Raw genomic sequence first — 14,347 nt, 5'->3', positions numbered from 1 at the left:
AACGGCCTCCAATATTACAGCTCCGTGTCAGTCTGCAAACTACACAACCGGTAGCGCGCTCGCGCAAGCACACACCCTCGCTCGGGTGGCCGGCTATGTAAGCAAAAGCACAACTTGAAGATGAAGATTAAAAACAGAGGAAGAGTTTATTTCTCCACGGCTGCAAAAACAACGAGCAGGAGATAGTTTGTGTTTTCTGCGTAACGAAGGATTTTAAGCCCCATCACCTGTCCCGCTGCTGGAGGAAGGTTGGAGCCACGCTCAAACACAACCGGCCTGTGTTTGTGTGCAGACTTTGGCGCTTGTTTGGGTGGAGCTGAAACATAAAACACTGCTCCTCTCTGCTCCTAATTATAGAGTGTGTAATTGGTTGTGTGCGCATTTTGGTTGAGGTTTTAGACAAGGTCTGTTTTTATTATTCCTACAACACAAAGCATGTTTAACCTCAGAGGGAGAGTCTTTATAAGGGGAAAAAAAGGAGGATTTTTGTCACCATACCTCTGACTTTGTGTTATCTAAGCTCTAAGCCTGTTCATGTGACTCTGCGTGCGGGTGTGTGTGTGTGTGTGTGTGTGTGTGGGTGTGGGTGTGTGTGTGTGAAAGAGAGCGAAATTGTGCCAGGTCATGCAGGGAGCTTCATCTGTTGCTGGAGAGAGCCCAGCCCAGCACAGAACACTTTCATTTCCCTTACGAATAATCTGTTTATTTTGCAAGAAAAGTTGTATTTGCATTATTTGATCATTTTTCCATGGAGACAAACACATTTTAGACACCATGAAGCAGTAAAAGATACCAAACTACGTGCTAAATTGATGCCTTTTCTGTTCAACATTATTATCCAAAGTAAAGCAGCAGAAAAACATCCAAACTATGACATCAGGAGTAATTGATCATTGATTTAGCAGTGCAGCTGGCTGTTGCTTTTCATTATTGATCACAGCAGCTATATTGTATCCGCTTTGGCGTGTGTGCATCTACGAAGGGTAAATTTTATAAGTTGCATGTAGATGTGTTGTCCAATTTGACATTTTGAAAATAAATGTACTTATTGGAAACACAACAATTTCGAAAAGACGTACTTTTTTTGATAAAAGGTTTTGGCGATAGGATGAGGTTGTTTTTCCAACTGTTTCAAAATTGATTTATTTCGCAAAATTGCAATGGAAACACTTTTATCACACAAGTCATTTGCTCAACAACTTGCCACTGGCTCAAAGCGTGAAGAAGAACAGGTTTTTGAGGCCCTAATAGCCTTTATTTAGGACAGAAAATACACAGAGAGAGATGGGGGAAAGGTTGGGGTTGGTTGCGTTGAGAACTAACAGCCTCTGTAAATGGGCTACATGCTCTGCCAATACACCACACACCACTTCTCCATTGGTAGCTGTTTTAATTTAGGTAGAAAACCTTACTCATACATTTCAAGCATCAACTACACTCAGTAGCAGTTGTCAAGTGCTTATTGCACAGACTATTATGCCTCCTGTTTTCCTGCTCCTTTTAGCGTGGCACTGGGAGCTTAACAAGCTCATAATAGCGGGTTAATTAGTGAGGTAGAGCCTGCAGTTGGCTGCCTGGCAGACATTCACCGTGTAGACTTCCTACTGTACTGTAAAAGCAGAATGACAGTACGGTTGTCACCTAATTATAGAGTCCCATCCCATCCTAACCCCACACCCTCACCTCCACTTCTTCACACTTAAAGGAGGAAGTGGTTAAAATATTCCACTGAGAAAAGGGACACTCTTTCAGGAGGCATGATCGATTCTCATTCATCTTTGTCAAGGAACAACTAAATTTCAATACCAAATGTAATCTATTACATTACTAGTCTTTGTGATTGATTCCAATATTTAAAATAATCCATGACCAATAAACTAACAACAAACAAAACAAAATACTTGGTGTAGAGTCGCTCTTTAAATAAGTATACCGATTACTTTTCTGACTGCAAATGCACTTGTGACAAATCCTTTTACATGTACATCTATCTAGAAGTGGAATAAACATTTATGATGACAAGTTAAGGAAAGAAACTCTTTGATTATGTTTCCAAAAGAAATTTGATAGCTTATTGTTCATTTTATTTATTTTTTATTTTTTTGTTTTGTTTTGTTGTTTTTTTAAATCCGGCGACACCAGCCCACTCAGCATCGAAGGCCTATCTGATATTAAATATTAACATCTGATCAGACAATAATATTTAGTGTTGATTAATTGCTTAATTAATTGTCCGTAAGCAAAGTACCACATAAATGATGACGGTCCTTCTTAAATGTCCATATTCTGCGAACTACAGACCCGCTGGGTCCTGATGGCTGGTTCCTTGTGTCATGTTGAGATGTTGTGATGGCAGACCCAATTGCAGCAGGCAGAGGCGTCAAGTTGAATCGTAGATTTAATAAAAAATATGATCAAAAACGCACAAAAGCCACATGAACACAGGGAGAACAGTATCATTATAAGCATTCAGTGATTCTTGGTTAACATTAGTGGGGAAATTTTTATGTGATTTTTAATAAACACTTACGTTGAGAAATTATTGGGAACAAAAGTGCTCTTCTTTTTGATTTGTTTTTAGCATTTAGAACCGTTGTGTCTGAGTGGTAGCTTGTTCATAACCCCTTTGTGTTAGGTTTGAAGAATCTGAGCACCCATAAAAAGAAGAAAGAGACAAGTGAGTTTAAGATTTACTTGCAAGGAGAACAGACAGGAGCATGCTTCAATTGCAACCTCCTACCCGCTCTAAAACAGCTCCTGTCTGACCCTTTCTTTTTATTTCCTTACGGCGGTCCTAGTTACATAGCCTATTTGATTATCTTGAGTCAATCACATAGAGTAGCTGTTTCTTCTGTTCTCTTGAATCACAGGTATGTTGCACCCACAAGCTGCCGTCATGTAGAGTGCAATGTTCAGAGTTCTTGTTTACTTCCTTCTGTAGAAATGATGCAGGAACTGATGATCCCACAGAACAATGAGGTGTCTTGCGCTTCCGTGGTCTCATGTACAGTTCCTCTGTCTCTGGTGAATAAACTTCGACCCTTAATCATCCATTGTTTATTCTACCACGTCAGTTATCACTCTTGCTGCAGACCATCTAGCATCTGCTCCCAATTTTAGAATACTTGTTGCTTCCTGTAAAACATCACTCCAAGAAACACATACTTAAAGAAAGAACAGAAATCTCTCCATTCTTAAAGATAATAATGAGTATATAAAAGAAAAAGATATTTACAAACTTAACACTTTGTCTTTGCTCCAGTGGTACTGGTGGTCAGTTTATTATTTTCTTAGCCGGAAAACAAATAGTGTGTTGTGAGGTCTTTGAAAATGTAAACCAAATGTTAAAACAGTCTGGTGGATCCAACATGCTGAGTCCTCCCATCACCAACTGCAGACATGAAGCCTTCATTAGAGCAGCCTCTGGTGGCTGATGACAGAAGTTAACGCACGCACACACGCACGCCTCCACACACACACACACACACACACACACACACACACCCCTCCTGGCCTTCCATATCCTATCCTCCCTGTCAGAGCGAGCTCATTACCGCTAGAATCTGGCCCTCACACTGAGCCAACCTGCTTTGCTATGCAGTGTTTTTTTACACTGGCACCAAATGTCAACTTGCTAAAAGCATCTGCGCGTTCTCCTTCCCCGCTGAGGAGGGCGGGGCAGGAGAACGGGAGGGGGAAGATGGAAAGAAGTGGTAAAAAAAGAAAGCAAGTGTCGCTACGCTAAAACGCTGAACCAAATATAATAAAGGGGGGAAAAAAACAAACGAAGTACAGGGATTTTCCATAAAAAGTTGAACGTATTGCATTCTTTACCATCTGCAGCATTACTTCTGTCTGCATCCCACCAGTTACAGTGGAATGAATCACCATGTTTTCCACTTGTAATTATGCATTAGTTATTTCTGCCTCACTCCATGGATACAGCCTCATTTCTGCTGCACTGAGAACAGTAAAAAAAATGAAGTAGAGGCAACATTTTGCATACAGATTAGGGACACAAACCATTTACAATTGATTGTAACGGTTTGTTAGAATAAAATTATTTGAAATCGATTAAATCTGCAGTATGTAGCTCTTTCCATATTTGTCACATTACATTATGAGACAGGTAATCTGTGCAACTATTGCCATCTGAAGAATTGCACCTTTCCCGGTTAAAAGCAACAAATCAGAGCCAGGAGGAGGGTCAATCAATGCTGCTCAATGTGGTATTGAAAGAGAAACAACTTATTAATTATCCGCCGTCATCGGTGGGTATGCTAACTAGCCTTAGCTTTCTGGGCAGGCTATGTTGTGGTGAAATACAGTGGTGAGAGGGTGAGCACGAGAGTGATTGACAGCGCAAAAACCCACAGACAGTACTTCTCTATGAATATCTCTCTGTTCATGGGGATTAAGTGTTTCACATATTTTATTCTTTTCATATTTTATTTTTCTATTAAGAGGATTCTGTTTTGTTATATTTTATAACTATATCTAAGTTTAATAATGTAGTAAAACCACGAATTTCTGTTCATTCAGTCAAAATTTTATATGGCTGACACAAAATACTGTAAAAGTTTAATTATGTCTTTTTTAAATTCAGCATATTATGAAAGATTTTGCCTTTTATGTTATGGAAAGATGGTCGGCCCTGTTGACACAAGAGAAAACTCAGGTTTTTAAGAAAATGAACGCGTATCTGTTAGTGGTTAGTCGATGGATAAGATCAACCAACTTCAGATGAACTCATTAATCTGTAGCTTTCATCTCTAATGTAGACGCTTCATTTTGGAAGATGAGAGTATGTGCAGAGTTCTTGCAGCTTTTCACCGACCAGACAGCGAACTCATCACAGGGTCGGTGTGTGGGAGGCTTTGACTGCTGCCGTCTGCTGTCTCCCACTAATAATAGTTTTTATATGTCAGCTTTGTGCAAGTTTGGGCCACTTACATAATCAATGTTTTTAAAACTGTATTTCTTTTGCTCTTGAATCTTATTTGATGGCCTTCAAAGGGATTTGTAGACATGATGTGTGAACAGCCCAGAGCTCTTGCTGTTGTTTTATCCTCATTTGGTGTAAATTAAATAATGCTGTGTATCGGTCTCCACCTGTGCTTTGACTCAGATTATAACCCTGACAACCATGTGAAGGTCAGAACTGGGGCTGGGGGAGGAGAGGAGATGAGGTTAGAGATGTCTTTGGACTGACTGCTGCTATGGTGACAGAGGAGCAAGGAAAGGCTGCCTTGACTTAATTTATCTGAGCAGATCAAAGTTTTTCACTCCTCACCATGTGTTTGTATTCAGAAGAGAGAAGCAGCAGGCTTTTTTTTCTGAGCCTGCAGTTTTGAACTCATGGCTTCTGAAGTGAGAACGTCACATTCAAGTGTGTTAGGTTTCATTTTAGTCTTCAGCATTCATAAAAATGGACGAGGCTCTGTTTAAAAACAAACTGCTTTCAACTGGTTGATTTAGGAAAGCCTGGCTTAGACTGTGAACTCAGAGACAGCAGAGAAACCAAATGTTGTGTGATTACATTTGCCACCAGATTGCTGTTCTTGTGATCAAATCTTTGTTGATGCACCGTGGCAGCTTTTGATCTCTGATTTTTGTTAAGCCTGGTGAAGTATATTATGAGAACAGAATTGAAAATATTTTCCCAGTTTTCTTGCCGTGAGGAGTCATTACTTATTTACATTAGGAGCTGAAACAGGTGGTGTAATAGTGCAAGTGTGAAAGAGCAGTTCCTGTAATACAGACAAAAAAAAGTCCCTCTAGGATGTTGCAATGTTTGGTTATAATTGTTGCAGCCTAAAATTACTGATTTTACAACCCCTTTTTCAAAAATGTGCAGTTAAAATGAAAAAAATAAATAACTTTATTTTTGCTGCAACATGATCTTACAAGAAAGTTGCACACAACCTTCCCAAAGAAGGGCAGGATTTTAACATAGTTAATATTAAAAGTGCAAATATTATCCTACTTGAAGTAGCACCCTTCATTCAAATCAAATCCCGTCCTGAGAAGTTGTCAGAGTTCAAAACAAGAATCCCATATTGGTCATTTAAGTTAGCCTGACCTATGTAAACAGTATAAACAAATCCGACAGAACATCTCAAAATGTTTTTTTGCAAAAACAATTTAAAAATCCCAAATGTTATCGTTTAGCATCACACATGCTTTCATCTTCCAGGTTTGGCTTTCAAGAGATGTCGTGAAGCAGGACGTTAAATCAGAAAGAGAAATACAAAACGCAAAGCTGATTGGTCAGTTTTGCGTAAAAGTTGCAATGATGGGAGAAAATTTTCAAGTCTGTGCAACATTTGCGAATGATGAGTGAATTTGCTGTAATAGTTGAGATCACAACTTCTTTAAAGCCCTTCAAAATGACTGAGTTGACATTTTAAACTGTCTTTAGCATCTTATAGTAGTGATTAGCCTTGTTAGCTTTCCTAACATGACTGAGACATCTGTGTTTGTGTGCTCCCCAGAAGTGCTCAGATTTGCTTAATAAATACAACTTCATTAGATACTAATCTATACAAATACCAGCATATTGTACAGACTTCTTCAAGTTTGTTTTGTTTTTTATTAAACCAAACAAAAAATAGAGGAAGAAAAGTGTGCGCTAATGAATTGGCACTATGTGGTGGTTCTTTCAATTTTTTACTCAGAAGCATCTAGGAAGAAATAGGAATGTTGGACGATCCTGCCTGTTTTACTGAATCAGCGTCGCCTCTTCTAAAGTCATGAGTTCGTATAACCATCTTCGCACATCCACTTGAAACCCAGCATCATCTACAGCAAACTGGAAAGGGTCCAGTTACTTGCTGTTCCACTTTTTTCTCTAAGCTTAAATAAGCTTACTTGTAACATTGAAACAGATTAAGAAGGCTTTCGTGAGGCCGAGTTGGTATCTTTTAACACAGATGATTATATCCTCCGGTGTCAGAAGATGGGCAGCGCTCCAGTCTGTCCCAGCTGGCAGCCGAGCTGAAGGCTAAGCCGGGGCCAACGGTGCACAGGCCTGAGCCGAGAGAGATCAGAGAGCGAGGCAGCTCATCGATCCACTTCCAGGTCATTAAACCCAAGAGTGGTCTTATTGGGAAAAGCAGCATCACCCAGGAGGGATCAATATTGGATAGAGAGGTTTGGGCCGAGAGAAAGAGACGGGGGAGAGAGCGGCGCGTATGCAACCCAGCCAATGACAAAAAGCGAAAGCTGGAAATAGATGCATGCTTAATTGCGTCAGGATGTAATACTTTTCACTTTTCATTGTCATTAATTTGAGTTTTGACGGGGGGAGAAAAACAAGGAGCATGTTAAGCATTAATTTGTCGCAGCAAATTAGATCCAGGTTGCTGATTTCCCTGCCAGTGTCACATCTACTGTTAATCTATTTACTTTAATTTTGGCCTCAAATCAGCACCGATGTCTGCTTATCGCTTCCCGCTTTGAGAGACGCCCGTACCTCCTGCAGTGCTTTGACTCATGATGAAGTAACATTGATCATTTCATCTGAACACTGTCCAATTTCTCTGGGATGAAGGGAACAGATTTGGACTCATTTAAACGTGATTTATCCAGTCGATTCCAGTTTTTGCATCATGACATGAAAGTCATCCACACCTTCCAAGAATAGTTTGCATGCGCTTCTCCAAGACAATATTATGAGAAAATGTAAATGCTAATCAGCCCTTATGAATTTTATTTTTTCAATTTTATGTTTTTTGTATTTCTGCCCAAAACAGTTTGAAAGGAAAGGGGACGTCTTTTACAGACAATGTTCTTTTTGGAACCGCCTTCGGTTATTTATTTGAATACTTTCTTTAAAGCTGATGACTGAAATTTATTTTCTATAATTTACTCACAGCTTACCGTAAGGAGATGCGGTAACGTGACATCAGTAAGTAATATCTACCAAACCAGAGGACGCTCTATTTTGGTTTCGTGAGTCAACTGTACCAAAGGGGAGTCAGAATCACAATCAATAGAAATAGAATCTTAGATCCTTTTTAAAGTACTTTATATTTTCAAATCAAAATACTCAACTACCAAAATAAATAAATTAGTAAGCAGTGGTAAAGTACATGAACATATCAAAAAAAGAAGTTGCAGGCCTGTGCTATCGATGCTATACTGGTAGTGAATTGTTTTTAAATGTCAAGAATTTCCTAACTAACTATATTGTGAAGTTTTTAATGACTAAATCTAACTGGACACTGAAAATCTCATCAATACATGTAAGCAATCTAGATGCGTCCAGGCAACCAGCTGTGGAGCCGCTTACATTTATGTACATCGGTTTTTGCCAATAATTACTGAAGTATAACATATACATTTTTCTTATCTGTTGTAAGAAATTAGCAAACTAAAACTGAAGATGATTTATAATCCTAAAAACAATCGCTGCTATCATTATTATTATTATTATTATTTAGTATTATTATTAGTCAGCCTATTGTCCTTGCTGTTCTAAGTTTTACCTTCTTGTTATCTGCTTTAAGTCTTGCTCTCTTTCTCTCTCAACATGTCTTACAATATGTATTTTTATTTTAATTGTCTTCACACATCTCACTTACTGAGAAATATGTCAATGTAACTGAAAATAGCTAACGTTGAATCTTCTTTCATCAGTAACAACATCCACACCGAACAGTGTTGCTGTTATGATCTGGTAGCACTAAGGTTATGGTAAATTTACAAACTAGTAATTATGATTTTTAAATATTTTTTTTAGTGGTCCATCACCAGCTGATTCCTGCGTGCATTTCTAGCTAGGTTATTTTTAAAGTTTTGTCTTTGAGTTAGCATTTATCTTTGCATACAGCGGTAATAATGCTTGGAGTGTTTTTTAGTACACAAACAAGGAAAACGACAACATGGATTTTTCCCAGTAATGAAAAGATGTCTGAACTGAGTAATAAATAGACGGAGAAGAGAGGAATTATCTGAGTAGTTTTAATGTGGATTATAGAGCGGCCATCTGCTGCCGAGGGATTATAGCCCTACAACAAGACACAAACAATGAAGAGAAGCTGCACAGTCAACGCATTTCCATTCATGACCTGTAATTTCAAAGTGAGATGCACAGGAAACAGAAATATACAGATGACATTACTGACGGGGAGATCTTTGTAGTTTTTAATGTATAAATACAGACATAAAGCAAAACCTGTGGCTATATATGATATCATTCGACACCTGCTTTTGATATTTTGCATTTTTACAGATTTGCTTATGAAAATGTAAACTTCTGTCGATACTTGTGTTATATTTTCATTCTAATGATGACCGGTGCAGGACTGAGGAATGAAAGTTGGTCCTCTGCCCTTCCTCGTCTCTCCTCCTCTGGCGTAGCTCCACATTAAAAGCCGGACGACATCCCAGCTCTTGCCCACGCCGCCCCCTCCGTTCCCATCTCCACGGTCCCCTCTCCCCAACCAGCCAGCTCCGCTTACACTCAGCTCAACACAACTCCTCCCTCTTTTCAGTCCAAAGCAGAGCGAAAAAAGCGAGCTCTCCCCTCTCTCTCTCTAAGCCTCTCTCCCATTCTCTCACCCCTCCTCCTCCCGTCTCTCGCGCCCCTCCTTCTTTTTCAGCGTTCGGGAAGCAGATCAAACCCTACCCTTTTTTTCCCCTTCCTCTAAAAAACAGAGCAGATAACAAGCAACGATTTAGAGCAGAGGGTGGGTGAAGACTTGCCCGACTCGCGACAGGGCACAAGCTGTGGACTTTTTTTCTTTCCACCACCCTGTTAGTTCGGATCCAGGACTCATTGGGACTTCTCCCCCCTTCCCATTGGAATACCGCTGCAGGGCTGGGAATTTTATCCTGCTACTTCCAGCTCAGCCAGCCCCGTTCTAGGATGCTGTGAAGGATGGTCCACCAGGAAAACTGTTCTTACAAGGTAGTCCTCAGAGGAAAAACTGCTGAAATGTACATAGGATTCTCTCTCTCTTTATATATATATATACATATGTATATATATATATCCTGTTGTTACTGACTCTTTTGTGCAAGTGTTAAATATTTGTACCTCAATGCATTTGTAAGCTTTGAATGCAACATTTAGACAGGGCGATTGTGTGGGAGTTTTTCTTTTGCCTTGCTTTACGTGATTGTGTTGGGAATCTGATGTCTGTCTGGTTGCTAAGAGAGCACTTGACTCATGGGAATAATGTCTTACCTCCCATTCACGTCCTCCTCCATGCAGCCTCGTCAGTCCAGGCATGATGCCTGCATGCCACTGAAACTTTCCTAGTGTGTAAAAACTCTCCATTTGCTAACATTTTTAGAAAAAAATGTAACCCCTAGTGTGGCAGGTTCACATACTTCTAAAACCAGTGAAGAAATCACGCAGTTGTTGCTTGAAAAGGCTTTCCTGATGTGCGTGTGATTCTGCGGGTACATCTTCCATCATATCTTAACAGAAAAGTGGGAGAAATAGAGCATTCTGCATCCTGGCTGAGGCTTTCCATAAAGGGAAGAAAAATCTGCATTGCAGTGGAGAAAGAGAGTAAGAACGATCAGAGAGGTGGATGAAAGGCAAGAAAATGAGCTGAATATGCCTGGGGAAGAAGTACTGAATAAGGAAGGGGGAGCTTCTTTGATGTGGGGAGAGTTTTAGAGAAACGAATGTGTGTTTGGTGTTTCATCATCATGAAACTTTGTAACGAAAAGTCTAAATTATAACTTTGAGAAGCACCGATCACCAATTTTATAGCTCTCCGTCCTGTAAAAATATATTTTTAGCCAGTTGTGATTTAAGAGCAACAATTTTTTTCCTTGATAAGACGACCATTGAACTTTTTAGCAACAAAATTCTGGGCTTTTGACACATCTGTGAGTGTCACAAAATATTACATTATTTAACATATTTTCCATTCAATACAAATACAATTTTTGTAGAACTTTAGTATATCTGTTGATCATTAAGATCATTGTAGAAGCATTAAGAATCCTTCCTTCAACTGATCATTAACTAGTTATGTTGAGAACAGAGGCGATGTCACTCTGTGTGTGTTCGAGAGAGCAGTCGCCATTATTCAGCTCCACAGTTAAATTAACAGATTTGACTAAAGGTCCAACACATCTTGATGACAGAGTTGACAGTTGCAAAAGCATGTTAGCTAATGTGCAACTGTAAAAAAAAACGTTTTAGGACCTATTTCTACCTTTCATGCTTCCTCTAACTTTATTCTTGAAAACCTGAGAAATCCTGAATATAGCTAACACTCCAGCCAGATTATTGATTGCGGAAAGTAACTTCCAGTCAGAGAGAAGTTACTAGAGTATAATTTGCATCCACTACTCAGAAATATGGTAGCTGGCAGAGATGAATATTAGCAGATTGGCAGAATGAAGTTTTAAGTTGTTTTAGACTGACTGTCTTAACGGCTGACAAATAATTTCATAGTCAGCACACAGGAGTAGGAAAATACAGCATCAATGCTTCTTTAATCCATAAATCTGCTTGTCAGGGATGTGAATCTAGACTTGTGTGTGTTGGGAAGCAGCTACAGTGCCAGTTAAGGTCTCCATGCCATGTTCTGTGGTAGATAAAGGCTCGGCAGACTGACAGAAAGATGGTGGGATCGAAGAGAAACAGAGCAGCAGATAACCAGTGGAAGCACAAACGGATAGACGGCAGATGAAACGGGCAGATAAAGCGAATAACAGGAAATTCATCCACAAACCTCAAAAGCAAAGGGAGCAAAGCAAGAAATTAAACTGATGTCCAACTCTTTGAGGGAACTACAGTGGAAGCAGATAAGGATAAAAAGATTCTGTCAACATCAGTTCGATATACGAGACTAAAAAGCTTGAAGATGTCAGAAAGAAGTCTAACAGCACTTGATGCGTGGGTGGAAGTATAAGAGAAACAGAGCTAATAAGAGAAAGCATGAGGGCGGTGACAGGAACAGAGGGTTCAGGCTCTGATAACAGCTACTCTCTGGAGACCCCTCAATTAGACCGGTATCCTGGCAACCAGGCCAGGCAGTGCCCCTCGCTTATATATAAAACACAGAGCCGCCGTGGGGACGGAAAGATGCAAAGGGCAATGACAGAATGCAGAAGAGGGAATTAGCGTAATGAAGAGCCACAATGGTCAAGACGTAATTAGATAAAGTGTTGAATGAAGGAGGTTGGCGAAGGTGTTGTAGCTGTTTTCTTCTCTGGGGGTCTCCTGGGACGGCCCACGTCTGAAGGGAGTCTCCGCTCTGAGTCTCCGTATTTATTTATTCCCGTCCTGATTTAAATAAGGTGTGGTTTCTACATTTGTTTCTCTATAGCCTTTGTTGCTTTGAAGAAAAGAGCAAAGAAAAGGCAAAATAACACACAATATTCCCCTGTTTCTACAGGCGGCTCACGGTATTTTAAGGCACTCGGTGTCTGAAAGAGTTAGTGATTATGTGACAGTTTAAGGAGGCCACTGAAGCATAGGTCTGACTCATAGTTTCTTAAAAGTATCCATCGATTTTGCTGGAATGAGTAGAAATTGGGTCATTGGGTAGCTCAGTTGGTAGAGGCTGTAGTTCTCGATGCAGTCGTCCTGAGTTCAACTTCCGATCTCAGGACATTTCCTGCTTCCCCTTCTTTCTCCTCCCTATGTCCTGTTTATTCATTGTTCAATATTGTTTAACATCTTACAGCTCCATTTTGTCACTTCTTGTAACCACAGGGTGAGTCAAGTGCAACTTTTCTTGGTATGTGTGATTGGTCCAATCTCCACTGCTTCAGGCCCAGCTTGAATTTCAGTCAGACTTGGGCCATAAATCTAAACTCTTGCCTCTAGAGCCTAAAAAAAAGTTCTAAAAATAAACTAGAAATTCATCATCAGAACATGAAAATAACAGATCTACTTCACTTAATTAAGCATTTAAGTGGGCAAAAAAGTAGGTTGCTATGGCGTCTGACATCTCGGTTTATAATCTTGTTTTCTCTCTCGTGGAAAAAAAATCTCCAAGCCTCACAGAGCTGCAGCAGCGCCAGGGGTGTGAACGCTGATGGAGAGATTTACGTGTTTTCCTCACAGGCTGGTGCGGTCCTGACAACACGCAGGGTCCGTAGGCACTCTGAGGAAACGCTGAGTCGTGCATGTCATTGGGTCTTTCTCTGTTGTTATGTTTTGTTTATGTTGACAAACTCATACAGTGTGATGGACAGGGCTGAGAGAGTTTTCCAGTGTAAGTCTATATGAGGTTTAGCCTAACGAATAACAAACTAAGAGAAGCAGAAGATGCAGTATGTTCTACTGGAAGATCACGTTTGAAGAACAGAGCACGTTTATATGCTTAAAGACTTTTAAGCATATAAACGATTTGTAGGTAAAGTTTGTTATATATCTTACCTTTGGGTGACTTTATGTCGAATATTGCTCTAAAGATAGTCTTGAGCCCTATTTCACTGTGAGATTAATAATTTCTAAGTTGATTGATTTAGAGTTTTACTTAAAAGAGCAAAGCAAGAATTATTCTCAATCCTGCAAAAATAAAACGTTAAAATTGTTGTAATTATCATGTTGTCTGTAGCTTTTATTTATGCTTGCTTGAATTTTAATGCATAGTAAATAAGAATAAACAGCTGTTAAATGTAAAGTTTTTAAGTTCTTGTTGCACCAAATTTCTTTTTGCTGTTCTACTCTTCATAAAGTAACACTTGGAGTCTATACAAGGTGATATTAGCTGGTTAGCTCAGGTAGCTAGCTTGGAATTGACATCCTCACCAACAAACTGCCTGTTGTTTTAATACCGTTTCACCTTAGTAAGAGTATTGCCTTTTGACTCCATGCCAGCCGGTGTTTTACAGTCCAGATTAACGTTCAGTCGTCTTTCTTCAATCAGCTGATGCTGCATTTCATTTACCTGGGGAGTCATAATTAGAAACATGGATTTGACATCAGTCTCTCAGGTTAAAAAGTCGGAATTTCAACATGGCGATGCCTGTAGACGTTGTCTGCAGCAAAGCAGAGAAAAGTCTATTTATGAGAACAAGCTGCTTCTCAAGAGGTGAGCTCTGTCAGCATGAATCTAACCTGAAATATTTGATATAGTTCTGTTGATTTCGACTGTTGATTAGAAATTCTCCTAAACTCAATAAATTTAAACAATAAATGCTCACATTTCTTTACACTTTTTATATTTCACTCTTCAGCCATATGTCCTGTTTACATACTCAAGACTGGAAAGCATTGCTTTCTTAAAAGTCCATAGTTGTTTCTTATTTTAGTGCAGTGTGATGAAGCACTTTGTTTTACCATTCAGCATATCTTCTCTGTGCTAATATTACATAATTTGCAGGAGTCCTCTTCAAACACGGGCCTCTGTGTGAGTTACAGGCC

At 39.6% G+C, this 14,347-nt stretch overlaps 1 protein-coding gene across 5 annotated transcripts in view; it reads left to right on the top strand.

Moving 5' to 3' along the window:
- The window catches only part of schip1 (schwannomin interacting protein 1), a 265,176-nt gene that overhangs the window by 228,643 nt on the left and 22,186 nt on the right, over positions 1 to 14,347 (top strand). The window contains exon 1 of one of the 5 annotated variants that reach the window (XM_028045409.1): positions 9,584 to 9,913. The exons of the other annotated variants lie outside the window; for them this stretch is intronic. Within the exon in view, the coding sequence (XP_027901210.1) occupies positions 9,884 to 9,913 (30 nt within the window). The 5' untranslated portion in view covers positions 9,584 to 9,883. Of the gene's footprint in view, positions 1 to 9,583; positions 9,914 to 14,347 lie in introns of those variants that run through there. 5 annotated transcript variants of the gene reach the window in all.

Source organism: Xiphophorus couchianus, chromosome 18 (assembly GCF_001444195.1).
Source record: "Xiphophorus couchianus chromosome 18, X_couchianus-1.0, whole genome shotgun sequence".
NCBI classification, from domain to species: domain Eukaryota; kingdom Metazoa; phylum Chordata; class Actinopteri; order Cyprinodontiformes; family Poeciliidae; genus Xiphophorus; species Xiphophorus couchianus.
Note: the sequence above shows the minus strand (reverse complement) of the source record. Positions and strands in the feature narration are given on the sequence as shown.